At 39.8% G+C, this 26,155-nt stretch overlaps 1 protein-coding gene across 27 annotated transcripts in view; it reads right to left on the bottom strand.

Moving 5' to 3' along the window:
- Positions 1-26,155, bottom strand: part of KDM4C (lysine demethylase 4C) — a 446,017-nt gene that overhangs the window by 366,028 nt on the left and 53,834 nt on the right. For 15 of the 27 annotated variants that reach the window (XR_006291311.1, XR_006291312.1, XM_037901922.2 and 12 more), the window contains 4 exons: positions 24,763-24,938; positions 21,886-22,000; positions 7,669-7,689; positions 6,893-7,086 (listed from right to left, as the gene is read on the bottom strand). Coding sequence is in view for 25 of the 27 variants with exons in the window: in XM_037901922.2 (XP_037757850.1) it covers positions 6,893-7,086; positions 7,669-7,689; positions 21,886-22,000; positions 24,763-24,938 (506 nt within the window). In the remaining 2 variants the exon portion in view is untranslated. Of the gene's footprint in view, positions 1-6,892; positions 7,087-7,668; positions 7,690-7,737; positions 14,615-21,885; positions 22,001-24,762; positions 24,939-26,155 lie in introns of those variants that run through there. The other 12 variants (XM_043547717.1, XM_037901932.2, XM_043547714.1 and 9 more) reach the window with 3 other exon arrangements.

Genomic DNA, 26,155 nt, shown 5'->3' with positions numbered 1-26,155 from the left:
TCTATTTGACATGTCATTGCTATCAGTTGTGTATATCAATTCTGTATGGATGACTCCCAGCTCCTACCCCCATGTCACCTTTCTGTCTCTCCGTTTCCCCATGTGTAAAATGGGAATAACGTTACTTAACTCCTTTGTGAAGTCCTTTGAGATCTACTGACGAAAAGCACTACATAAGAGAGGTTTGATGATGATGATGATTCCCCACTTTCTTGCCTTGACTCTGTCAACTGCCGGTTACACCAAAGCATCCTATTCCTGAAGGACTGAAATGTCCTGCAGGGACTTTTACTCTCTTTCTGAGACATGCCCACATCTGCTCCCCTATGCCTAACTCCACCATCTTTCTCCTTAACTCAGACAACTTTGCTCCCTAGGCCAGAAATCTTAGCTCATTCAAGATGATGCCCTTCTCTCTCCTACTTCTTCTTTGTAAGAATCACCAATTCCAGAACGATGATCTGAACAATGCTTCCCCTGAAATAGATATTCATACCTTAAATCTGAAGCCTTCCCTAATCCACAAGGGCAGAGGAGCTTCCCTCACCTTATCACCCTAACAGGGGCTGGCCAGCAATTGTTGGGGACACCAGCAATCACCGGGGAGCACAATTCCTATTAGGAGATGCAGATTCTAGCTGTGTGAGAAGAGGGGCAGCAGGAAAGGGTGTGGCTCCAGCCACAACCCAGTCCCTCTCCACTCTCCTTTTGTGTGCATGGCAGAATCTCATGCTATCTTCAGAGGATCAGAATACTTGCAATCAGAATACTCTCTTGCTCAAGAAAGAAGGGCTGCCCAATATCTCTGAGTTCTTGGTCATCTTCATTGGCTTTTAGTCATCTAAGAATCCAATTCAAATTCTTTCTTTCAAACTTCCTCGTGGACTTGCTTCATTCTACTCCTCTGACCTCCCATGCATTTACTTCTGAGCTAAGACTCATTCACCTGCTCCTCCAATCCTGGCTTCCTATGTTCCCTCCATTCAGCTCTCTGGTCTATTTTCCCTGCTCTCTCAAAGTTATGGAGTCACTTTCCCTTTCTGAAGCTTACCCTTCTCTTTATCTTATGACTGACCCTCTCTCCAGAGTGTTTTGTGATATATAGAACAAATCATATAGTAATGTATTATCCTGCCATTCCCAGTTCATTCACAGGAGTCACAGTGTGAAGACCAGTAGGACTTCCACTGAAAATGCCTTGCTACAAATTGAGGACCCATTCATTCTGTATTTATCTATGTACATTGTCATGTTAGTTTATGCCGTGTTCCTTTTAACAGAAAATAAAGGATTTGACTCCATATATATGACAAAAATTCCAAATCCCAATCGTAAAACACAAACACAGACAAAATGAGTACAATTCCAAAAATAGTCCTGTCTAAACAACAATCTTAAATACACCTTACACACAGGCTTTTCTCTAACAAATAAAAATTAAACTAGTCTTGCTACAACAGAATTCAAAATATCCAGACTGCCATGAAAATAATTGCTTTGCTCCTGTTTAATCAACACTTTCATGTATCCTTCACTAATATTCTTCAGCGACATTTATATCATTTTAATCCTTCCAGATCTGAGAAGTATCTACCTTCACCACTATTTTACATGAGTCAGATAACAGCAGCAATAATAAACTGATTTCAGATACCTAATGTGCCTAGAATGTTTTCCAAAATTTAAAGGTCCTATTCAAATTTTTTGGATTTATGGACATATATTATACCTTGGAGCATCATATGCATCTTCTACATGGCTCCAATCTACATATGCTGTTCAGTATTCTGCCTTTATTATTATACTAGTCTAGTAACTGGAAGCCCATGCTGTCACACAGGCATAACTCAAAGTCATGTGTGTAAAAAAGCCAAAAATGGCAGAGAATTTAAAAACTGGACAGTGACAGACAATGAATACCAGTGATGATTGAACCTGGTGATTCTATGAACAAAAAGAGCTCTAAACCATGCAGGTAGCTGTTTCCATTGCTTCACACTGATTCAGCAGACATTCTAGGCTTCAGAGTGATGTTTGGGTTTAGTGTGTGTTGATTGTGCAGTTGTGTGGGTGGTACTGTTGATCTGTTTGGGGCAGAGTTGTGTTGGGAGATTTGTGCAGGTAGCAAACGAGGAGAGTATGCTGCAGTGAGGGGGCTGTTTGTGTTTGGGATTATTGTGCATGCTGGTTGTGTTGTGCTGGGAGAGTTGTATGGATTTGTGCAGGCGGCAAATGGGGCAGTGCTGCAGTTAGGGGCTATGTATGTTTGCGGTTCTGTATGCTGGTTATGTTTTTGCGTGTTGATTTGTGCAGGTGGCAATTAGGTGCACAAGTGTGGCAGCTGGGCCAAGTAGTCCACCCTCTGTGCAGTATCCCTCATACAACCAATTAAACTGTTGCATGCAAAGTAGCAGTAGAGTATGAGTGATTGCTTGAGTTACCTCTGATATCACAATGGCCTAGGACTCACGGCACAATACAGATACATGCATTACTGCAGCTGTACACCATACAAGGATAATTTGTGAAGTCAAAATGTTCTGAAACTTAAAAACTGGACTGGAACAGACCATGAAGCCCAGTGATTGAACTTGGTGATATTCTGAACAAAAAGAATTCTCAACCATACATGTAGCTGTTTCCACCACATCATACTAACTCAAGAGATGGTTTAGGCTTCAGAGTGACACACAGAGTGACATTCTTAGAATCAGCCGTATTAGTCTGTATTCGTAAAAAGAAAAGGAGTACTTGTGGCACCTTAGAGACTAACCAGTTTATTTGAGCATGAGCTTTCGTGAGCTACAGCTCACTTCATCGGATGCATAGCATATCGTGGAAACTGCAGAAGACATTATATACACACAGAGACCATGAAACAAAACTTCCTCCCACCCCACTCTCCTGCTGGTAACAGCTTATCTAAAGTGATCATCAAGTAGGGCCATTTCCAGCACAAATCCAGGTTTTCTCACCCTTCCCCCCCCCCCCCCACACACACACAAACTCACTCTTCTGCTGGTAATAGCCCATCCCTCTTTGAAACCTCTCTTTATAATGCGCATGATAACCAAGGTGGGTCATTTCCAGCACTAATCCAGGTTTTCTCACCCCCCCCACACACACCCCCCTCCAAAAACCACACACACAAACTCACTCTCCTGCTGGCAATAGCTCATCTTACAATGTGCACAGCTGGTTAGTCTCTAAGGTGCCACAAGTACTCCTTTTATTCTTAGAATCGTATTATACAGATGCTAGTGTCTGCTCTCTAGGAATGTTTTCCAAAACTTGGGTTTAGCTCCAAGTGCAGTTTAATACTTAGGCCATGAGCAAAATTTCTCAATTTATTAGTCAAGACACAAATTCTCCCAGCATACCATCCTGTGCATCAGCTTTATCCTGTGACCTAAAAATATTAACCAGACTCGGGGGGGAAGAGAGAGAGAAAAACACCTTACAACAGCCAGCAGAAAAGGCCTTTTGTAATGTGAACAAGTATCCAACACAAACTGTTGTGAACTCCAAGTCACCAAGCCACTCCCTTAAATATACCGGCTAAGTAAACCATTAATCATTCAAACAACTTTGCTAGGTAACTAAGAATGTTCTATAAGGAAATCAAAGAATATAACAAAGCACCATTGAAATAATTGTCATGAATATAAATTTATAGTAAAATAACTATTTTATAGAATTCCACATTTTTTCAGAAAAGAATGCAAAGGAAAACTTATGGTAATAAAAATGATAACTACTAGCAAAAAAAATCAATTATAATAATAAATCGTACCCTCAAATCTAGTAACTGTCCTCTCACTGTATCTTTTTCTCCTTCCCCCAGCTCCTGTACTGTTTCCCATGTTTTCTTTAATTTTCCATTCTTTCCCCGTTCCCCTTCAAATTATTTTCTGCGTTAGACAATAATTTTCAGGCATTACAGATCCTAAAGCAAAAAAATAACTCCAAAAAGAAATATTACACATTTAAACACTCACACACATTCCTTATGGCACTGATCTGGCACCTGACTAGATGCGGGGCACACCTTTCCTGCACAGAGCTCCACTGGGCTCCATGTGGGTATGGCAATTGCAGTTGTGGAATCAAGATATACAATTTACACAGACACTCTTATTCGCATAAATATTGAGAATTGAACTGTATAATGAATGGGGTGCACTATTTATCCACAGGATACTTTCAGAAATTAGCTCCACGTTCCCCAATTGCTGCCATTGTGGTCAGCATATTTGAGGCATGCTAGTTCCGTCATCTGTCAGTCTTGGCCCTTGGAAGAGATAGAAGGCTCTCATCACAATTAAAAGCCAAGATACTTCATCTTAGTAAATTATTTTTCAATCTTAGATTCACCAAAGTAGCATTTGCTAGTGATCTCTGAATTAAGTGGTGGGCTGGAGAAGGGCTCCTTAGCAAAATTACCTGGACAGGATAAAATATATTCTGATGATAACAGATTGTGCCACCCAATACCCAGAACTAGTAGTTCTCTCCTTTATGGAGATAGACAAAGTGGCTTTGCCAGCATTATTCAGCCAGACGGTGTTTCCCTGTGAGATTCTGACTGATCAGGGGGCAAACTTTATGTCAGATCTACATGAAGGACTATGAGAGAAATGTGGAGTTCAACAATTTCGGTCAGATTCTTACCACCCCCAGACTTAACAGCTCTTGAGAGATTTAACAGAACCCTTAAAATTATGTTCAAAACTTTGAGCAGCCTTCAAAACCTCCAGTCAGGATGGAGAGAGAGAGATGAGTGTTAGCCCAAGAGAGAAGATGGCTAGGAACCAGTAACCTTTGAGTGAATACCCTTGAAGGACCTCAGGGGGGGAATACAGGTGCAGTGGCCCTCTAAACTGTGACCCCTTCATTCTAGGCCCATCTGCTTCCTCCATTTCATGGCTTCCATTCTAAACCATTACACTAACACAGGCTTTTGTCAGTGTCATGATCTGTGCCTTCAGTTGCTCGGCAACCAAGTGAGTCAACTGTCATTACAGTTCATTTTGTAGTACTTTTGATGCAGCTGAGCATCATCTAATTATGACTGTCAAAATGCCTTTAGCTTTTAATATTTACTGAACTCAACTGTACTTAAATGTAATGTAAATACATTAAATTTATAAAATTAATGTAGCTCTATTAAGTACTTATGCTCAAAGAATGATAAAGAAACTAAATATTTTTCTATTATTTATAAAGAGTCTCCATTTACTATATAATAGCAATACACAATGTGTTTTGGAGGGGAGATTTTCAAAGTCACAAAGGGCAGTTACGTATTCATCTCTCATTGAAAAAAATCAATGGGAGTTGAGTGCCCAGCTCCCATTTCTTTTAAAATTTTATTTAGTTATTTGGAAGACTCAAAACCTATTTGTAGACTAGAGGGGCATTCAGCACAAATCTTAAAACTTGCTTTAAAATACTTTAAAACGCACTAATCAGAACTTTACTAAACTCTTGCCAGAACATGTCCATGTTCTATTAGGATTAAGTAAGTGTCTTTGCTGGTTGGAATTTTACAATATTAAGTGTTTTTCAAAACTGCTTTCTGAATTACTTTCATATTTCTTGGGATCGAACATAAAAACTTTGTGTTTAAAGGAGAGTTGCCTATTTAGGTAGTTTTTCATATATCCATCCATCAATGTTGTATCTGAAAAGTCCATCTTTCTTTTCTACAATGAAGTCATAATATACTTGAATTTATTAAACCAATCATTTCAAACAAAATGTACTGTTCAATGATGCAAAACTCAGATATATTCTACGCAGATGATTTGAAGTTATGGTCTTGGTCCTCTTTACGTTCTCAGTAACAAGAGCTCCACTGTCTTGTATTTAAATGCAAAGCATTTAGACTAGAACTAGAATCTAGAAAACATTGCTTTTCCTACTGTGCTTTTGCAATATCTTTAGTATGTTGATCAGTTTGCCAGCTTACATATTTAAAATGTCAGAGTTCTTTCTCCTAATCCAGAAGTGACTGAATGCATGGACATAATTTGAATAACACCATTAGTGAACATCACCTGCAAACATTCCCATCATCATAACTGGATGACCAGAAATAAATCGGCACCTACATAGGGATGACATGCACTATGTACAGCTTTAGCATATGATAAAGCAACCAACATACCATAATATGAATTATCTCCATCAGAATGAAAAATGTAAAGTCTCTCTCTCCACACACACACACACACACACACCCCCACCCCTAGTTGTCTCCTCACACTACCAAAAGGCTATCCAGTTAACAGTCCAGGAGAGAGAACCTCTCTGGCTGTGGGCATCACAGTTAAGATGTACCTTGATCATTCAATCTCCACTTACGTGGAGTTTGCTGTGTAGCAGTGGATAATACAGACCCAATTCAATAAAACACTTAAGCACATGCTTAATGTTAAGCACTTAAGCAATCTCATTGACTTCAGAGGTCTGGTTATACATTTAAATGAACTACATGCTTAAGTACTTTGCTGACGTGGACTTAAGACACCAAATCTGTCCCAATGATTTCAATGAGGCCCTAATAAGAGTTCTCTCAAATAGTATCCTGGGTTTCCTGATTCAAGTAATGCCTGTTATTTAACTACTGTTTTTTCTTTTGAGTCTCAGATTCTTTTTCTTTTTAGCCATTTCCTTTAAAAGGAGAAGTTTATATTATTAAGGCCATTCTCCTTCAATCACAAGACCCAAATTTCATTACTTTCTGAGCTGCCCACCAGATTGCTCTTATCTTGTTTAAATGGAGCTCCTCACCACAAAGTAATTCTACCTCATCTGTTTGCTTTAGTCAGCTGAAACAAAAAAGAAACATCTTTCAAAATGAGCTTTCATTAAAAAAAATTAAACTTGCCATGACTTCGGCTCTCCAAAGTGGAGATAATTAATACTGTAGAGATCCATATCTTCAGTGTGCCATGCGAATGTTGTTTTCCACATGCCAAAATAGAGATAGGGGGTATTTACACCCTCAATAGAAATTCCACAGTCTTCACCCACAACGTCCAATATTGTATTGAGATGGGCAATATTCCATTCATCAATATCCTGAAACAAAGACATAAAATACATTAATAAATACTAGAAATAATATGACTACCAAATGAAAACACAATCTGCTGAAATGATTCCAAAAGGTATTTTAATTGAAGAGAGGAATGAAAAAGAACACAATCAATTATCAAGAAATTTCAACGGTACAATACATACACTTAACATTACTAATTAAGTGGTATAAACCTGATCTAATGCTGCAATATATTAATACACAAGTACAATATTATAAGCACTTAGGGGGCCTGCTGAAGTCAACTGAAAGACTCCTATTGAATAGAATGGGCTTTGGATCAGGCCCTAAGATTGCAAGATCTTCAGAGCAGAGAAAACATTGTCCTAGAGGTTTGTACAGCATCTCATTCGTTGGGATCCCGATCCTGACAGGAACTATAAGTGCAGCTACATTAAAAATAATAGCCAAAGAGAATAAAACTCTTTTGTAGGTATATACCTACAAGGTAGGACCCTGTTCAAAAAGATATGGATGCACATTTTATTCGGTTCCAAAGTAAAATCATGCAATATGAAAGTGTTTAACAAACAGTATCTTAAAACATACATTATTTTATTTACCTCTGAAAGTTTAACATTGCTCTGTAAAGGAGGAAAAAAATAAAATCACTAAGTCACTTGAGAAACATTTTTAATTATAATAAAATATTGGACAATAAAATACTTAAGGGGAAATCTTCTGAAGAACTGCATGGAATTTCAATCATTTTACCATCATTATAACCTATAGGAATTCTGTATTTAAAGTCCTACGTGGTGTTTTTGCTGTATTTTATATTTATCCATTAAGAGCAATTCTAATCTCAGATGCTAAGATATGCATCACTGTGTGTGATGTAAAATAACTGAAATCAGAGCTGTTCCCTAAAAGTTAAGAGAAGGAAATCACATTTTATTATAACAGCAATCAGGAGTACCAGTAAGGTAGAAATTACTAGATATATAGAGATACAGAACACCAGGACATTCAAGCAAAATAATTTAGGCCCCAACTCAAGAACGCATCCCTATTTAGAACAGCACTTAAACATGCGTTTAAGGCTCCCTGACAATAACAGGACTTAAACACATGCTCACAGTTAAGCAAGACCAGATTTTTGGTCTGAAGATCTGCACAATTCTGGGAAATCTCACTCAAGTTTGGGGAAAGGAGTGCTGAAATGCCAGCATCCCTTCTGTGCAGAACTGAGGTTGTGATACATTGTCTGTGATGTCTGGTGGTCATGCAGTCAGCGAGGCAGCATCTCTGAGTAGAGGAGGAGAGGGTATGAATCATTAAGTGTCTTCATTTTCATTCCCTTGCTTTGGAGGTTGTGTGTGACATGTGCAGCAACCTTAACTGATACACAAAGTAGTGATTCTGTGTATAAACTTCTGAGCTTCTTAGTTTTAGGAAGGATCTCTGACCACAATGGCTACTTTAATGAAGAACAGCATGGGCCGCTAAGCTGGAGGTGCACATTCACAAAGATCCTGGTTTTTATTAAATGAGTTTATGCCAGCCAGAAAATAAAAAAATTTAAAAAATAAATTACAGGGCCAGCCAGCAAATAAAACTCTCAGTTCAGGTTTTCAAGATTTTCTTCAAAACCACAAAGGCTACAAATAAAATTATTTTAAACAAAAGCCCAGATTCTGGCGTATAAATGTGACATAAAAATATATGTGATGAAGAAACAGTGAGTTATAAGGAGTATTGTCAATATTGCAAAAATTAACCTAGCTGTAAACTTAAGAAATAGCTTTTCCCTTAGATGCTACAAAAAAATGCCCCTTTCAAATTAGTAATTGTATGCAGAATATAAACATTATGAGACTCAAAATAAACTTAAAAGACCAAATGTAATTATTTTTTACTCAAATTAATTAACAGATTTACTTGAAAATCCCTAGAAAATTCAATCTTTGCTCACAGATTATGTGTTGTAAATTTAGGGAAGATGCACTGTGTTCTTTCTAAGGAACAAAGGCACTGAATATCTGCTTTAAGTGGAAAACTGAAAACAACCTTAATCATGGAGATTCCATTGTGCTTCCATAATGTTGCTTTCTTACAAATAACCAACAAAGCATTAAGGTCTACTCTTTTTATAGCCCTATCTTAATTCCTCATACCATTCTGAGTCACCAATTTATCTGATACTAATTTACTGTATCTATAGCTTTCTAGCACTTTCCTCACCACTACCAATCAACACACTGCCAGTTTTCTTCCAAAAACAAGGCCAAATTTCCATATGAACATAGAAAACCAAATGAGTACGGAATACACAAAATACACAACTCCTTCAGCCTATACATGATCTATTTGCATTTACTCAAGTTAACTTCATGCATAGCATGAAAGTTCTCAGCCAGGGAGGACATGTTGATAGAGTTTGGACAAAAACATTTTAGCTGGTTATTAGCAAATGATGATCTAAAAATATTTTTGCCAGTTTTAAATTCTTTTTTAATCCTCTTTGACTATATAAGAAAATCAGTTTTATTTCTGCAACTGTAATGTTGCAAGATGTTACTTTATAAAATGGAAAATACTGTTTTGGTATTCCAAACATTTCAAAGCAAAACATTCGCTCAGTATAATATGGAGTCAAGTCTCATTGACAACAATGTAACTGTGTTTAATTCTCACAATTGCAACATTGACAGCAAAGAAAACCGGAGCTCTAAAAGTGTCGCTCAGCTCCAACATCTCAACGCTTAATAAGAATACCTCTCAAAATTCAACTGGCTATTTTATATTTAATATCCAGCATTAAATTAATAGTACCCAGGCTCATTCATATGTAATGTTTAGTAGACAGCCACTGGATTGTAGAAAGGCAGTTAGAATCCATTTAGTTGTCATCCTTAGCATGTGGAAAGAATACAATCAATAATTATTCTGGGCATTTGGGGAAAACTGAGAGTTAATATTTTTATTTAACATCTTTCTGGAGCTAACCTAGATTATAAAACTGTTCTTTAATTCCAATAAAAATTTATATGAAAATATTTCTAATTTCTACATATATTTTAGGAGCATATTTGTCAAATGTAATGGCTGTTTTTTTCAGAAAACACATCAGGCAGTCTGACCTAAGGGACAAAGATGTGCAGTAACAGATTATTTTTTATTTAAAAGATGAAATACAGAATAAGATAACCAGGGAGAAAAGGTAACAAAGAAGCAAATTTTTTATTTATTTATTTTTTTTTTTTACAAGTTTCATACCTATAGTGACTAATTATCTATGGCCCTTGTTGCAGCACATTAGACTTACCTTTTATTTCCTCTGAGAAGTGCTGCCTGAACTACAGGTAACAGTTCAAATGAAAGATCATTAGTTCCCTTTTTCCTAACGTGTTGGGTGACCGGGTTAGGCTACTCTAGAATCGCTACGGTGGCTCAGCTGTACCGATGTAGGTGCACTGCTGTAGCACTGCTCGTGCAGACGCTCTATGCTGACAGGAGAGCGCTCTCTCGTCAGCATAATTACTCCACCTCCCCGAGTGGCATTCACTATCTCAGCGGGAGAACTTCTCCCACCAATACAGCACTGTCCACATCAGTGCTTAGGTCGGTGTAACTTACGTTGCCCAGGGAGGTGGCTTTTCCACACCCCTGAGCAACTTATGTTATATCAAAGTAAGCGCTAGTGTGTAGAAACCCTGTTTGTTACTGTTAACGACTGTCCCGTGTTCATATGGCTCTGTTAATAGCATTTGAATCAGCTTTCAACTCAGTGTGGAGATGGAAGGGGAAAGCTAGATGCCAACTCTAGCAAAGGTTTGAAAACTCACAGAGTCCTGGAAAAACTGACTCTCTTCTTTCTCAAGGAGCAAAGAATATTGTAGCTTTCAGTAGCTCAAGTGAAAGGTCTAGCTCCAGATTTAAAGTAGGCTCAGGAGCTCTTCTGTAACTTTCCATGATAAGAGTAAAAATGGGTCCCATGTAAAACTAACTTCCATTCATTTTGGTTTTTTTAAAGGGTAATTATCATTAGCGGTATGATACCATTCTTTGCTTCTCCTCTCTACAGAACAACTAACAGTTTCCTGTAGTCTTTTTTTAACATTGAGGCCAGATTCCAGAGGAAATTTAAGACCAACACAACCTTTGTAGACCTGTCATCAGCCTATGATAGAGTCTGGATTTAAGGCTTGATGCTGAAGCTCGCAAAGATCATCCCCTGCCGCAAAACACTACGCCTGCTATGGACGATGCTGAGCGACAGGCAGCTACGTGTCCACTTGGGCAACGAAGTCAGTTCGCCTTGGTTCCTCAACTATGAACTGCCGCAAGGTTCAGTACTTGAGCCAATGCTTTAATGTTTGCACAAGCAAGCAACGTGCCTCCAACAAAGTCATGCAAATTTGCACAGGCGGATGACCTTGCCTGGCAAAATAAGCATCCACCTTCAGTGACATTGAGTCCACCTTGAACAGGGACCTAAACACCAGGGAGGAATAGTTCCAGAAATGGAGGCTCAAGCAAAATCCTCACAAAACAACAGTCACTGCATTCCATCTTGATAACAGGAATGCTAAGCACGTCCTAAAAGTGACCTTCTGTGGCCACTGTGCAACATGATCCCACTCTGACCTATCTTGGAATGAAGCTGGATAGCAGGCTAACCTTCCATAACCATCTGAAGAAGGTAGCTGCCAAGATGAAGACAAGGGTCAGCCTGGTCCAAAAACCGGCAAACACAAGCTGGGAAGCACCTGCAAAGTTACAGACATCAGCGATGGCCCTTGTGTACTCCATAGCCAAGAACAGTGTAACAGTATGGACCAGAAGTAGCCACATTCGACTTGTTGATTCCAACTGAACACTACAATGCGGTGCATCACTGGAACCCTCAAGTTGACCCCAACACCCTGGCTGCCCATGCTGTCACACATTGCTCCCCCATCCATTTGCCATGATGCCACAACCCTTCGGGGATTTCAGAGGATTGTGGAGAATGAACGTCTTTCCATCCCCCAGGACCTTAACAACATCCCTCACCACCACCTGAAGTCAAGTAAGCTCTTTTGGACCCATGCATTTAACCTTCAACAATGCAACTTCAACCCTGATGAAACTTGGAAAGTTGAATGGAGTCCACAAGAAATCACAAATAAACACCTCGTGAAAGACCTGACACAGAGGGTTCATGACTTCGATCTTCCACAAAGTTCATGGGTAACCCTAAACTGTATCCACACAAACCACGGAAGATGTGGATACGTGCTGCACAAATGGAAAATTAAAGACTCTCCAGCGTGCGACGGTGATCACCCAGAGCAGACCATGGAACATATAACAACTTAACGCCTGATTCACAAATATGAATGAGATATCACAGCAATATACTCTGCTGCTCCAGACGCAATTATCTGGCTTAACCATCTAAATATAAAATTGTAGATGTTGCTCTACATTTACATCAGCCATACAAAGACGACGACTCTTTTTAAAGAGCAATTTCTCTTTGCATGTATTATTATGGTCTGTGCTGTTTTGGTGCTGCATTTTTACTTCTAGTATGTTGATTAATTCCATTATTAATCTGGACGATAATTTATTATTAATCATTATAGGAGCCCCAGAAATGGACAAGGGCCCATTATGATAGGCACTGTACAAACAGAACAACAAGACAGTCTCTGCCCCCAAAGAGCTTACAATCTGAGAAATTTGTTGTACCTCCCTCCACCATTTTTTTTTTTAAAGTATGACTTTGGTTGAAACAGCTCAAATAAAAATGAAGGGAGGGACTAAAAGGTTGCGCACTCAAAAACATACAAGTAGAGCAGTAAAGGAAAGATACTCAGAATGACCCACTTACAGTATACATAGCCACTTACAGTATACATACAGTTGTACTGGGGTATTTTATTATTTCTTCACATTTACAAAATAGAGTTATGGATATATTCTGTGACATGTGCACCAATTCCATAGGTTAAAACACACATAATACAGAAATATAACGAACCCCTTCCATCAGCATCCGCCCTCCTCAATAGCTTGAGAAAAAGAGAGCAAAAAGGCCAGCTTTGCAGCAAGCCTGAAAGGATGAGAAATCAGTATTAGCCTCTGCTTTGGAACTCATTCCCATCCATTGTTCCCTCTAAGCTGTGCACGTGTGCACGCACACACAGATCCTAAACCCTGCATTCACGGCGAAAGACCACGCGCACAAAAATTTGCACAGAAGACATTTTTTCCCCACACACAGCCTGTCAAAAATTAGAGGGAACATTGCTCCCATCCTTCATCTGCCACATCCTTCCAAGTATTTCTCATCCTTCCAGGTATGCCCAACGTCCTGCTCAAATGTCTCTGCTGATTTCAAATGTTAAATGGTATATCACAGGAAGAAAGGTCTTCTCTCATGTAACCAGGTCCCAAACCATTTAGGACTTTCTAGGTTGAAAGCAAACTTCTGAATCCCACCTGGAAGCTTTTTAGGAGTCAATGCAGATCACAGATCACTGGTTTAATGTGCTCCCATTGCACAACTCTGCCAATATGCAGGCTGCAACATTCTGCATGAGCTTCAGCCTCTGAATAGTCTGAAGGTGTAGCCCTATGTAGAGTTTATTACAGGATTCTAATCTTGAAATGACAAAGACACGAATAACTGTGGCAATGTCTCCGTGTTGGTGAGAAAATGTTGCTTCTGTGTTACCAGACAGAGATGGAAACAGCACTCTTGTCTAAAACCACTACTCAGGCTTTTAAGAGCAGCCCAGGATCTAACAAGACCCCCAAGTTTCACACTTGCTTAACAAATGGCAATTACACTCCCTTAAAAGAGGGGTGCTGATATAAGTTCTGTCAGTTCTTCCAGCTCAATGGTGGGCAACCTGCAGCCCATCAGGGTAATCTGCTGGCAGGCCATGAGATAGTGTTTACATTGACCATCCACAGGCACGGCTGCCCACAGCTCCCAGTGGCTGCGGTTTGCCGTGGCGGTTCACCACCACTGTTCCAGCTGCTTCTCCTAACCCTCCAACAATATCTTAGTGTGGACTGAATTGTTGCCAGCTAGCTGCATGCAGTGTAGTTGTAGCCACTTCAGTCCCAGGATGATATTATACTTATGTAAACAATCTGTTCCACCTTGCATTTAGCTGTGACACTCGGGGTTCCTTTTTCAGACCAGAAGAAGAGCGGTGTGTGGCATGAAAGTCTGTCTCTCACAGCCAGCTAGCTCTCATTCAAGCCCCAAGTTCATCTACTCCCTCTGTCATTCACTCTACTTCTCTGGCCATGTCAGGTGTAATGGAGACAGAGTTGAGCATCATCAGCTTACTGAATGTATTACAGTTCATGTCTCCCCACTAAACCTGCCAGTCTCCTCAGGTACACATTGAACAAGAGATCTGACAACATAGCCTTTGTGGCACTCATTCGGCAAGAGAGAACCCTCAAAGTAGAGAAACAATTACCCATAAATACACTTTGTATTCTCTCAAAAAGATAGGAACGGAACCATTGAAGAGCTGGAGCATCCATCCCTGATTGTGTCTGCAAATAAAACAACAAAATCTCATGGTTAAGTGCAGTTAAAGGTTGTTGACTAATCTAGAACAATCAGTATAGACCACTACTACGAGATCATCAACAAACTGCAATTAGTACAATTTCTACTCCAGATCCAGGCCTATAACCAGACTGACTGGGAGTCAAGGAAGTCTGTAGAATCAACAAACTGCTACAGTTGCCCTGCCATAACCTTTTCAGTGACCTTCCCCAAAAACTAGAGATGGGACACAGGTTGATAGCCACACTGTTGGCATCAAGAGTAGATTTCTTGAGCCTGGGCCACACACTAGCTTCTTTATCACAGAATCATAGAATATCAGGGTTGGAAGGGACCTCAGGAGGTCATCTAGTCCAACCCCCTGCTCAAAGCAGGACCAATCCCCAACTAAATCATCCCAGCCAGGGCTTTGTCAAGCCTGACCTTAAAAACCTCAAAGGAAGGAGATTCCACCACCTCCCTAGGTAACGCATTCCAGTGCTTCACCACCCTCCTAGTGAAAAAGTTTTTCCTAATATCCAACCTAAACCTCCTTCACTACAACTTGAAACCATTACTCCTTGTTCTGTCTTTAAGAGACACTGAAACCGTTCCCTTTCCCCATGCAGGGAAATGCTAAGGAATGCAACTAAAAATTAACCAAATACATCCCTGCTAGCTTTCTACAGTCAGAAAGGACAAAGGTCTAAGTTGCAGGTTGTGGCACGCATCTCCACCACCTTAGTATGCAACAGTGGCTGAAAATAAAACAGAGATCACACAGCATTTGGCCCCTCAATACAGCAAAGTGCTCAGCCCCAATATGAGCAAATTTTGCATGGAAAGCAACATGAAAATTCTTCACAATAAGAATAACTCAATTCACTAACTAAACGGAGACAGAAAGGATTCATCAAACTGTCAACTGTTAAGAACAGTTGAACCATGCAAGTCTTTGCAAACACTATCATGCAAACAAAGAACCCCTTTCTTTACACCCTGCAGACCCAGGGTATACGACAACACAATTTCCTTTCTTAAATTGTAAGATCTTTTAGACAGGGACTGTCTTTTTTGTTCTCTGTATGTACAGTGCCTAACACATTTGAGAGTGGGGTCGGGGGAGGTATTTTTTCATGCTTTGTGTGTATAAAAGATCTTCTACACTTTCCACAGTATGCATCCGATGAAGTGAGCTGTAGCTCACAAAAGCTTATGCTCAAATAAATTGGTTAGTCTCTAAGGTGCCACAAGTACTCCTTTTCTTTTTGCGAATACAGACTAACATGGCTGTTACTCTGAAACCTGATCCATGACTGCGGCTCCTAGGTGCTACAATAATACAAATAAATAAATAAATAATAATCTACACTCTTTGATATACATTTTTCTGTCTCTTAATTTCCTACAAAATGCTATTGAACAAATTGTCTTCCTCACCCATTGTTTGACCATGTCAGTTCCCCCTTCGAATCTATCCACTGGCTCTACCTTGCTCTCTGTATCATATTCAAACTTCATATTTTCAAGGCCTTGCACAATTCTGTTCCAACCTACATCTCAGATTTCATTTCTTTTAGAGATGTCCTACACCTACTTTTCTCTCCCAACAATGCCAGTCTCAACTCTCCTGATAAGAGGAAGCAGGGTGATGTAATGAATAGGGAGGGTGTTGGACTTTACATGGTATCCCAAGATTTAATTTTATTGGATTGGGCCAAAAAAGAGAGCCAACTTTCAGTTTCATTTATGAACCCACTAACATCATGTTTACAGAGCTACTGTAATACCCTTAGCATCCCCTAAACCATTAATAAAAGTTTATGTCCCAGTCTCCTTGAAATAATTACAGTAAATCATAACAAAAGGCCCCTTAAAATGTAGCCTTTGAAACAAATATTTTAACTGTTTACAATCCCTAAATTGTGACAGCCTGTATATTAAGGCTTATATTACCTTAACAAATAAATACACACACCAGCTGGAAGTATGTTCTACCATGAGCCAATCAGTGATGTTCTGCCCCAGTCTTTCATCTACCTTTCTATTCTTGTTTTAGGGATTTCTTTCTGTCCCACCCTCTAATAATTGGTAAAGCACTTGTGACAGCCGTGACAGCCAATCACAGAGTATAAATATTTAGCTAATTTAATCCCAGGAGAGGCATGATTGGTGATGTTGATTCCCTCTCTCCCATGCCTCTTTTTCCCCATAGGTGTGTCCACAGTAGAAAATGTCTTATTCAATTTTCAGTAAAACTGCAACTAGCCATTTATTAATTATTAACAGTGTAAACTCTTGTGTAGACCAGACAAGCATTTTTATCAAGGTCAGATGACATGGTGGCCACAGAAAAACAGAACCTTGAACTCTTGTCTATGAAATGTAAAAAAGTTTCCCAATTCACCTATAAAAGTACAGACAGTGGTGACCTTAACATAAATACAGTCCTTGTAATCTATCCTTTAGTGGAATGCCTCCCTAAATTATTTCTTGAGTCAACTGGGTTGTCCTTATCTTACAAAGTCCTGTAATTAAATATAAAAACAATAAAAGATGTGTACAGTATGGCATAATACTTCGACCTAACACTAAGCCGTCTACGTTGAATTTCTTTTCTATAAACCCAGTGTGTTTTCATAACAGTTACTACTTTAGGATATTTCCTAATTTATAAATAATTTAATCTGTGAACAAAACAGAGACAGTTAACCATGAAATACAACGCTATAAATACATTCAAGGGGTTCTGGTAATATAATAAATCACGAGAGCAAAGTTTGCTTCCTTTAGGTTGGTTGCCAGAACTCAAAAAATGGTTTATCGCTTTGTTCCCTTTCCTATTTTTTATTCCATGTAACACAGATTTTACAGTTGTGTCCCTTCTTCTAAACCCTCATTATCCTTTGAGTTAAAAACGAAAAAAAACCACCACTTGTTAATACACTGCAATGTCATTTCAATTGTTCTCTCCCATAACACCAGCAAGGTCTTGGATTTCAGAAATACAACAAATTGCCAGTTTTTAATTAATTTTTAAAAGTTAAAAATTGGGGGTGTACATGGCTTCAGAGATAGCTTTGCTAATAGAAAATGAAAGTCATTGTGCAAAACAGACAAATCCTATTCAAAACCAGACAACAAGATGGCAACTGTTTTTATTTTTTTGTTTTATAAACAAAAGAACAAGGAGCTGCATTGCTGCAGCTTTTGCCACTAATTTTGAAGATCGGAGTGCATGTTTACAGGGCATGGAAACATCAGTAAAGCAGAGATGCAACACTAAATCCATGAATTAATATGCGCCTTCAGCTGGCTTTTTTTTTTTTTAAATGGAAATGCTTTGAGATATTTGCCTTATTGTTTTACAGTAAATTCAATGCTTGCAGCATGTTGTCTGCAATAGTTTCCCTAACTTTACAAAATACAAACATTTGTTTCCATTGTCACAAATAGTTTGTTATGAGAAATTAATTGTACCTTCCCCTTTCTTTCACTGTTTGCCCACAATTGTAGGTAGGGGTACTACATCCATTCTTTCTGCATAAATAAAAATCTCTGAAATGGACAAATATGCAAAAGCAATCTCTAGATTCTAAATCTAGCCAAGAGGTTTCTCCCCTAGGTCGGCCTTCAGCACATTAGTTGCCCAAGAGCACCATCTGGCGGACAAAGAGTAATTTGGGAAATAAAAGTTCTGTCTAAAAAAATAATTTCTACTTTTATCAATGTTTCCCCAGCTTTTCTTGTTGGAACCTCCTCCCAGCAATGACTTGGTGCCAGGCATCACCTCTCACTTTCCTCCAGATCCCCTTGAGCCTTGTCCTGGCATGGATGCCCCATTACACCATGTGTCAGCCCCTCCTCTCTCTCGTTCCCCCTCCCCGCCCCCGTCTATTCCTTCAACCACTACTCCTCCCCTGCTTTTTTTTTTTTTTTTTTTTTTTAAATGGAATTGTTTTTATTCCACAGGCTGCTATTTTACTTCTTTTCCTCCCTGGCCATTTGTCCCCACTTCTAATCATCTTCCCACTACCAGTCTCCACCAATTCTATTTCTGTGTTTTCATAATTCTCATCTCCTCCTTGGCCTTCTGGCCTCTCCCCTTGTATTCACTTGTTGCAGTGTCATGAAAACACAACTCATTGGGACAGGAGATCTTTGTCCACGTGTCTCGACCAAAGCTGAGAGGCGGTACAGGTTCCAGAAACTCTTTTCCCTTCTGCACCTCTCCCTTAGACATGATGGGGTTCATTTCACTCTGGAGATGCTTGTGTGATGTTACCCATGTGACAGTTATTTTAACGATAACCAGATTTATTAAAACCACAGAGAAAATGGAATTAAAAACAAAAAAAATGGTTCATGTAATAGATTCACACTTCTCAAAGAAAAACTAGAGAAATCGTTCCCAGTTTAGTTAGAGATGAAAATAAGAAAAAAGTGAAAGCTTCTAACTTTTGAAAGCAATCCTTTCTCTCTGCCCCCTTTTGGTCAGATTGTCTGCATCTCTTGCTGTCCAGAGAACAACAAACTCTTTATGTGTCTAGAGAGCTCTCTTATCAAATCCTCCCCGATCCAGTGCTGCTACCCTAACTTTCAAAACCAGTTTTCTCCAGTTATGTGCATACATAATACGGTTTACATGCACTGCTTTCTCCATGAGATGGACCACTGGGGATACAAATATCTTTCACTAATGATGAATAGCTTTCAAAGACTCAACTACCTAGTTCAAATACCGACTTTCAGACCACCTTGGCTGGTTGTATTCTAATTTTGGTCAGGGCTCTCATTAAACTCCCTTAAGCAATTTGTTTTTTGACAAACCCTCTGTCACATGGCTTGTCTACACTTCCCGGAGGACCAGTATTGTGGCGATCGATGCATCAGCGGTCGATTTAGTGGGTCTAGTGAAGACCCGCTAAATTAGGGATCCTCAAACTGGAGGTTGGGACCTCTCAGGGGGTCATAAGGTTATTACTTGGGGGGTTGCAAGCTGTAAGCCTCCACCCTAAACCCCACTTTTCCTCCAGCATTTATAATGGTGTTAATATGTTTTTAATTTATATGGGGGGGGTCGCACTCAGAGGCTTGTTATGTGAAAGCGGTCACCAGTACAAAAGTTTGAGAACCACTGCGCTAAATCGACAACCAATCACTCTCCCGTCGACTCCTGTACTCCACCTGATCGAAAAGAGTAAGGGGAGTCAATGGGAGAGCATCTCCTGTAGACACCGCATAGTGTGGACCCTGCAGTAAGTAGATTTAAACTACGTCGATTTGAGTTACGCTATTCACATAACTCAAATTGCATAGCTGAGATTGACTTTTTCCTTTAGTGTAGACAAGGCCCAAGTTACACACTACTTCTCCTAGTGATTACAAAGACAGCAGAGAGCATAGCAAGAAGTACTAAGCAGAACCACCAAAAAGGAGAGAGAACACAGAACTGTTTCCCGGAAGCTCCCCACATGGCATACAAGAAAGACCAGGGTTCCACCCCTCTCTCAGAGCAGACCTTTATGAAGGAAGGATTCATCCAGTAAATTGGAGAAGTGCATGTATTCTTACAAAGATAATTTTGCTTCTCCTTTCTTGACGGTCTCATTGCTTAACTACTCCCTTAGGATATTATGCAATTTCTTGGATGGTTCTCTAAGTAGCAAAATTGATTCTGATAGATATTTCACATTTCTCTGAGTGTACAATGAGAGCTGTACTATCAGTCACTTGTTACCCATAGTCACCTGTGTCAACAACCAGCAAAATCCTACTTCCTCTAGAAATTTCCTTTCTCCACTATTTCAATCAGAAATAGGTAGTAACTCTAAGGGAACTTCTATGCAGCCAGAGACCTGTCCAGCTGTGTAAACAGTATTGCAACTAATCTACTAAGGTGAAGCATTTGGAAAAATGAAGCTATTTCAAGACTGGGTTGTTTTTTTAATCCAAAGCTGAAGAATGTTAGTTAAAACTGTGTTTACTTTCCTCACAAGAGAAGCACAGAGGTAGGATAACACCTGAGGGGGTAAAAAGAAGGAACCTCAAGAACTGGAGAGGTCCAGAGGGTAGAATGATTCCTGAGGCCAGTAAGGGGATTGGTACATAGCCATCTCGGAAGAGAATGATCCGACTCGTGCAGGTTCCTCAGACCTAGGGTCAATCGTAAACTTTCTAGGAAAGTCACAAGTCCAGAGGACTTTGGGGTGAACCTCTGATCCCATTCCAATGAAATCAAAGTTGACCTTGACAGTCCTCAGATCCAAGCCCCTTCCTCAGACTAAGATTGCTTCTGAGTGACAAGGTGAGCGAATCCAAGCAGCTCAGAGCCAAGAAGAGAAAGACAGAAGAGAAATTAACAAGTCTAGAAGAATGAAGTGTGAACTCAATCATCCCAGGCCCACCACGTCTAAAGCACCACACTCATCTCAGAACTCAAAGTCAAGGGGCAACAAACCAGCAACAGAATCACTACAGGAAATAATTTTCTTTCGCACTGATGTGGAGAAGGACTAGTTCAGGTGAGTTCTGATACCTCCTCACAGAGAAGAAATTTCAGGTAGCACTCATATCTGAAGATGGCAGAAGCATGCACATGCAGAACACCTTTTCAGGGAATGTCCATCTTCACAACATATCAGACATTCAAATACCACAGCGATGGGGGGCATACAACATCAGAGTGCCGGCCTGCCCTAGACACCTCCCCACCGCATGATGTGTGCCACTTACAACCTGATTTTTTTTCTCCCAATCTGGCAGGCTATCAATTAGGGTAGACTTCGATTTGAATGCCCACAATCCCACTCACTGGAAATCAACAGGGCAGAACCAACAACAAAAAGCGCTGAGGGGGCTGGAAATGTGTAATGGAGCTGAAAACTGCACAAATAAACAAAAATAGGACTATACTTTTTAAAGATTGTAACTAGACAAACTAGTTTATCCAAAAAAAAAAAAGAAAGAAAGAAAGAAAGAAAGAAAGCTGCTGCAGCAAGGCCTTGCAGACACCAGACATGCTTAGCGAAGGGTTGTTGAGCCCATGAGACCATATACCCCTCTATCAGTGTTCAGATTCATAAGGGGGCACACCGCTTCCCAAGAGTGTCTAAAGCACATCATACTAAGGGCATGCGCAACTCAACAGTGGGGCTCTTGAGAGACAATTTTCAAGAGATACCTGGTTCTCAGCTGCAATACAAGAGTGCAACATTAACTAACCTTTTGGCCAGGGTTGGGGAGGGGGGAATGACATGTATAAAACTACACATACTTCATCATAAATGCTCCCATTGATATCTGCTCCATAGATCGGTGCCACAAAGGTTAAATTCTTCCAGTATTTACGCTCCAGATCTTCATAATCTATATACCTTGGAGTGCAGTATCTGCAGAGGGAGAATGAAATTAAAGGCAACATTTCAGAGGATCTTAATTGACAAGTTGTCCTTTCACTTTCATGGTTTTGATGTCTCCCAACATCCACGTTCATGATGTGCTTTATATTTGATTTTGCAGACCAAGTACTTTTAGACAAATATATCAGTTTCACACTCTTTAGTCCTTTCTCATATTCAACAGTCCTAAACCTACAGGTTTCATAGTAGCAATGCTTTCAAAGTAACACTGGGTAATTTCTTTCACAGTATTTATGTCGCTATTAGTCCTGTGCCACCCAGATCATTTGTTCCTGTCTCAATAGATGGAAGGACCTTCTACTGCCTGTTCTGAGTTTTAGGCCGATAAGTGTGATTGTTGTCACCCAAGGCACTTGAAAGAGCCAATACACTACTAGTTGGTAGTCCTCACAGTCTCTCTTCACCACCCCATCCTCCATTTTAGCCTACCACATTTCCTGGGCTGGTGAAGAGGCACTACTGTTAATAGACAATATGGTCACCAGTTCCTACCCTTGTACTGCAGGAGCATAGACACCAAGGAGTCTGCACACACCTGCTGGACCTAGCAGAAGTGGGTCCTGCAGATTATCCCCAACAGGTCCAAAAGGCAAGTGTTCTGCCATTTAGTATCCCTGGCCAGAAGCAAGGGGAGGAATCCCAATGCTCCTGTGGACCTTGCTTTCCTTTCTCCCTCTCCCAGATAAAGCTTTTTTAGGAGAAGTGGACCAGTTCTTCCAGTTGTCAGAAATCTTTGGAGGATCTTGTCTTCATCCCTTTGGTTGTCCCAGATGCATGGGGCATTTTAACATCCTTTTCTGTGGCCTGGGAAGATTCTTCTAACTTCCCATAGAGGGAGCATGCCTCTATTGCTATTGCCTGCAGACTACTCTGCCAAACCTTTTCCTCAGGGTGTCTGGCCACAGTACTCCCTTATTTAGAAAGTCTTTAGGAAGGGAAAATTGCTTCCATAAATGCAGCAACTTGGGAGAGGGGAGAGAGTTTCAGATCAACTCTGCAAGCTCTTTCTGTTCAGACTGCTTGGAAGAAAACTTGGAAGTACAGGAAGCAGGAGGTCATGCAGCTGACACAGCCTCTATTAAGAAGGATGGAGGAAGAGCCTCATGGTGAGCTGACTGTCTCTCAGCAAACAGGAGTTGGACCCCAGCAATCTATGAGTAACCAGAACTACAGACCAGGGCTTCTCTTAAATGCTGTTTATCACTCAGACTAGAGCCCTTCAGCCATGTTAAGATGACACCAATGTTCAGGGTATGCTCATCCGGGTATCCCAAATGAAGGGGAAAGCAATTTAGTGTCACAGAGATATGCCCACAGAAAGGAAGCTGGCCTCCACAGAAACCTGACTTCTTTGAAGAGAGGGAAAATCTTCTTTAAAGAAAGCTTAGGAGCTTCTGCTATTACATTGTTTAAGAAGAATGGAAGAACCTAGGAGGCTTTTTAAGTACTCCTAACTCATATAACCTTATTAAATATAACATAGCAATATGATTTTATAGGTAGCGGGATAAAACAATTGTAACTACAAATATTTCTGAAACATTTTCTATTATGGTGTGTGCAGAATTATGGTTCTGTTGGCACTGGTGGGATATCCTATGTAAGTGCATGGTTACTCATTATTTCATAGGGTGACCAGACAGCAAGTGTGAAAAATCAGGACAGGGGGTGGGGGATAACAGGCGCCTATATAAGACAAAGCCCCAAATATCGGGACTGTCCCTAAAAATCAGGACATCTGGTCACCCTATTTCACCACTTGTGAGTAAAAGAAAGAATCCAAACTATGTCTATAAGACCTTTATATGACCACATGGCATTTTATATTCTATAATTTTTATATGTATATGTTATATTTTATATCCCCCTATGCAGATGTGAGGACATAAAACAAATGATCATAGCAATCTAAACAGATGTCATTATCACCAGGATTTAAAGTATGCTGGATCATAAGGGGTCACAGACACAGGAAATTAAATTTCTAAAAAATGAACCCAGTTGCAGAGGTGCACTCTTTTAGTATCGCCTTGGAGGAAAAGCCTTCTAGTTGGCTACTTTACCCACTTGTCTGCCTCCTGGGGAGGAGCAGCCAATCAGGGATGCTGCAAGAGGCAGACAGTTATTTCCCTTCCCCTCAGGAGCCCACACCATTCATGGCGGTGGGGGAGGAGTGATTTCCCCACCCTCATAAGAGCAATAAGACAGCTCCTCTGCTCCTTCCCCCTCTGCTCTCCCTCCGTACAGCAGCAGCATCTGGTCTGGGAAGGCAGGGAAGGGTCTCCGTTGCAGTCTCCCTTCCCTTAGGCCTGTGGGAGGGGCTGAAGAATTCCAAGTGCTGCAAGAGAAGCAAAGGTGAGGCGGGGGGCAGAACTGATGTGGGCACTAAAGGGGACAGTAGAAATATGGGGGTAAAATTGACTTGGGGCATGGTGGGGGCAGAATTGCTGGCAGAAATGGGACAGAACAGATGTGAGGAATGGGAGAAAAACTGATTTGAGGACAGGGGGATGGACAGATGTTGAGGTGATGACAGACTCTCCATTTTTTTCAGACCACTCTAAGCACTGAGTAGTGCCTTCTACCAGCTCCTAGAAGAGGAACAAGGATGGCCTTCAGTAAGTAAGCGAAAACATAAAAATCACCTGGTACCTAAAAAGGTAAAAAAAAATCACAGTGAGGGGAAAAGTTTACACATTCTCCTTTCCAAACAGAATACTGAATATACATACTTGTCACTGTTGGCCAGTTGCCTGAACTCTTTCACAGTCATTGGCTTTTTCTGAATGTTGTATTGAGTGAAAAGCCCTGACTGACCAGTGACCATCTGCTGAATTGGAGCTGGAATCACTAAATCATCAATGTCGTCGTAATGTTTTCTCGGCTTCCACTCCTTGGGTGGGATCACCTGAAAAGTCAGAGCAGCAATACACAAATCAGCATAGCTACTGCTGATGTCAAAAATACTTTTGAAGTGGATGAAGAAACAAGTAAATCTAATACAGAAAACTTAGCAGATCTGACCGAAAGATTTAAAGATTTAATTAAGTTAAAAAATCTTGTTGTCCATGAACATTGTGTACCATCTAATTTAAACATAACCTCTTCAATGTTTTTAAAAACTAAATAGAAGTATAGAGTTATTTGCTGAATGCCTCTCTCTATCTTCCTATCTGGGTTATTCAGTAAATCTTACAAAGTCTGATCTATACACAATTTTTATTCCAATTCAAACTATTTCATTTAGGGGCATGATTTTTTTTTTAAACCAAATTTGTTAAATTGGTACAACCCCTCATGTGGATGCAGATATATTGGGTTGTCTTAAACAGAGTTTAGTCCCATAAATTTATGTAATAAAACTAAGTACAAAAACTGTGTGTATACAAGCTCCAATTGATTGTAAAGTTTTGGGCTTTTTTCGTTTCAGGTTTCCCTGATTCACACCATCTGATTCCAAGTTCTGCTATTACTCTCAAGCATGCACCATGCTATTCAAGCCATCAGGAATTTTACAGAAACTGGAGTTCAACCAAATGGTCTCATTCAAGTGTCTTGTTTTAGGGTATTAGGTAGTTTTGAAAAGATGTTTTATATATTATTACATCCCAAATGGAAATATCTCTACATTCCAAATATTGTCTATTTATCTTTTAATTCACTACTTTGCCAACAAGACATTTTTTAAAACACTGCAACAATACCTATTGTTTATGTAGAATTCTTTATATATAAACTTCATATATTTGTATTATTGTTATTATTTAAAGACTGAAGACATTTCCTCCTCTTTCCCCTCACTTTTAGTTTTGTCTTTTTATATGCTACAAACATTGGAAGTATTTGTTTAGTTTTTGTAAGCAGCACACAGCAAGCATGGCATTGTTCGTTATTTCTATATATGTGCATTAGCATCAGCTAACAAAAATCTTGGATGAGTTTATAAGAGTTAATCTGTATTCCCTCTGATAGCAGGCTGTTTCTTCAAAATGCAAACATTTTAGGGTTATATATAAAAGTGGCTATTGCATTTTTGTTTATCTTTAAAACACCTTAGTGAGAATATGGAATTTTAGAATGCATTTGAGACCTGAAGATCATTCATCGTCTCCAGATAACAACATG

The sequence above is a fragment of the Chelonia mydas genome, chromosome 5 (genome assembly GCF_015237465.2).
Source record: "Chelonia mydas isolate rCheMyd1 chromosome 5, rCheMyd1.pri.v2, whole genome shotgun sequence".
Classification (NCBI taxonomy): domain Eukaryota; kingdom Metazoa; phylum Chordata; order Testudines; family Cheloniidae; genus Chelonia; species Chelonia mydas.
The sequence above is the reverse complement of the archived record's forward strand: the minus strand, read 5'-3'. Positions and strand labels throughout refer to the sequence as shown.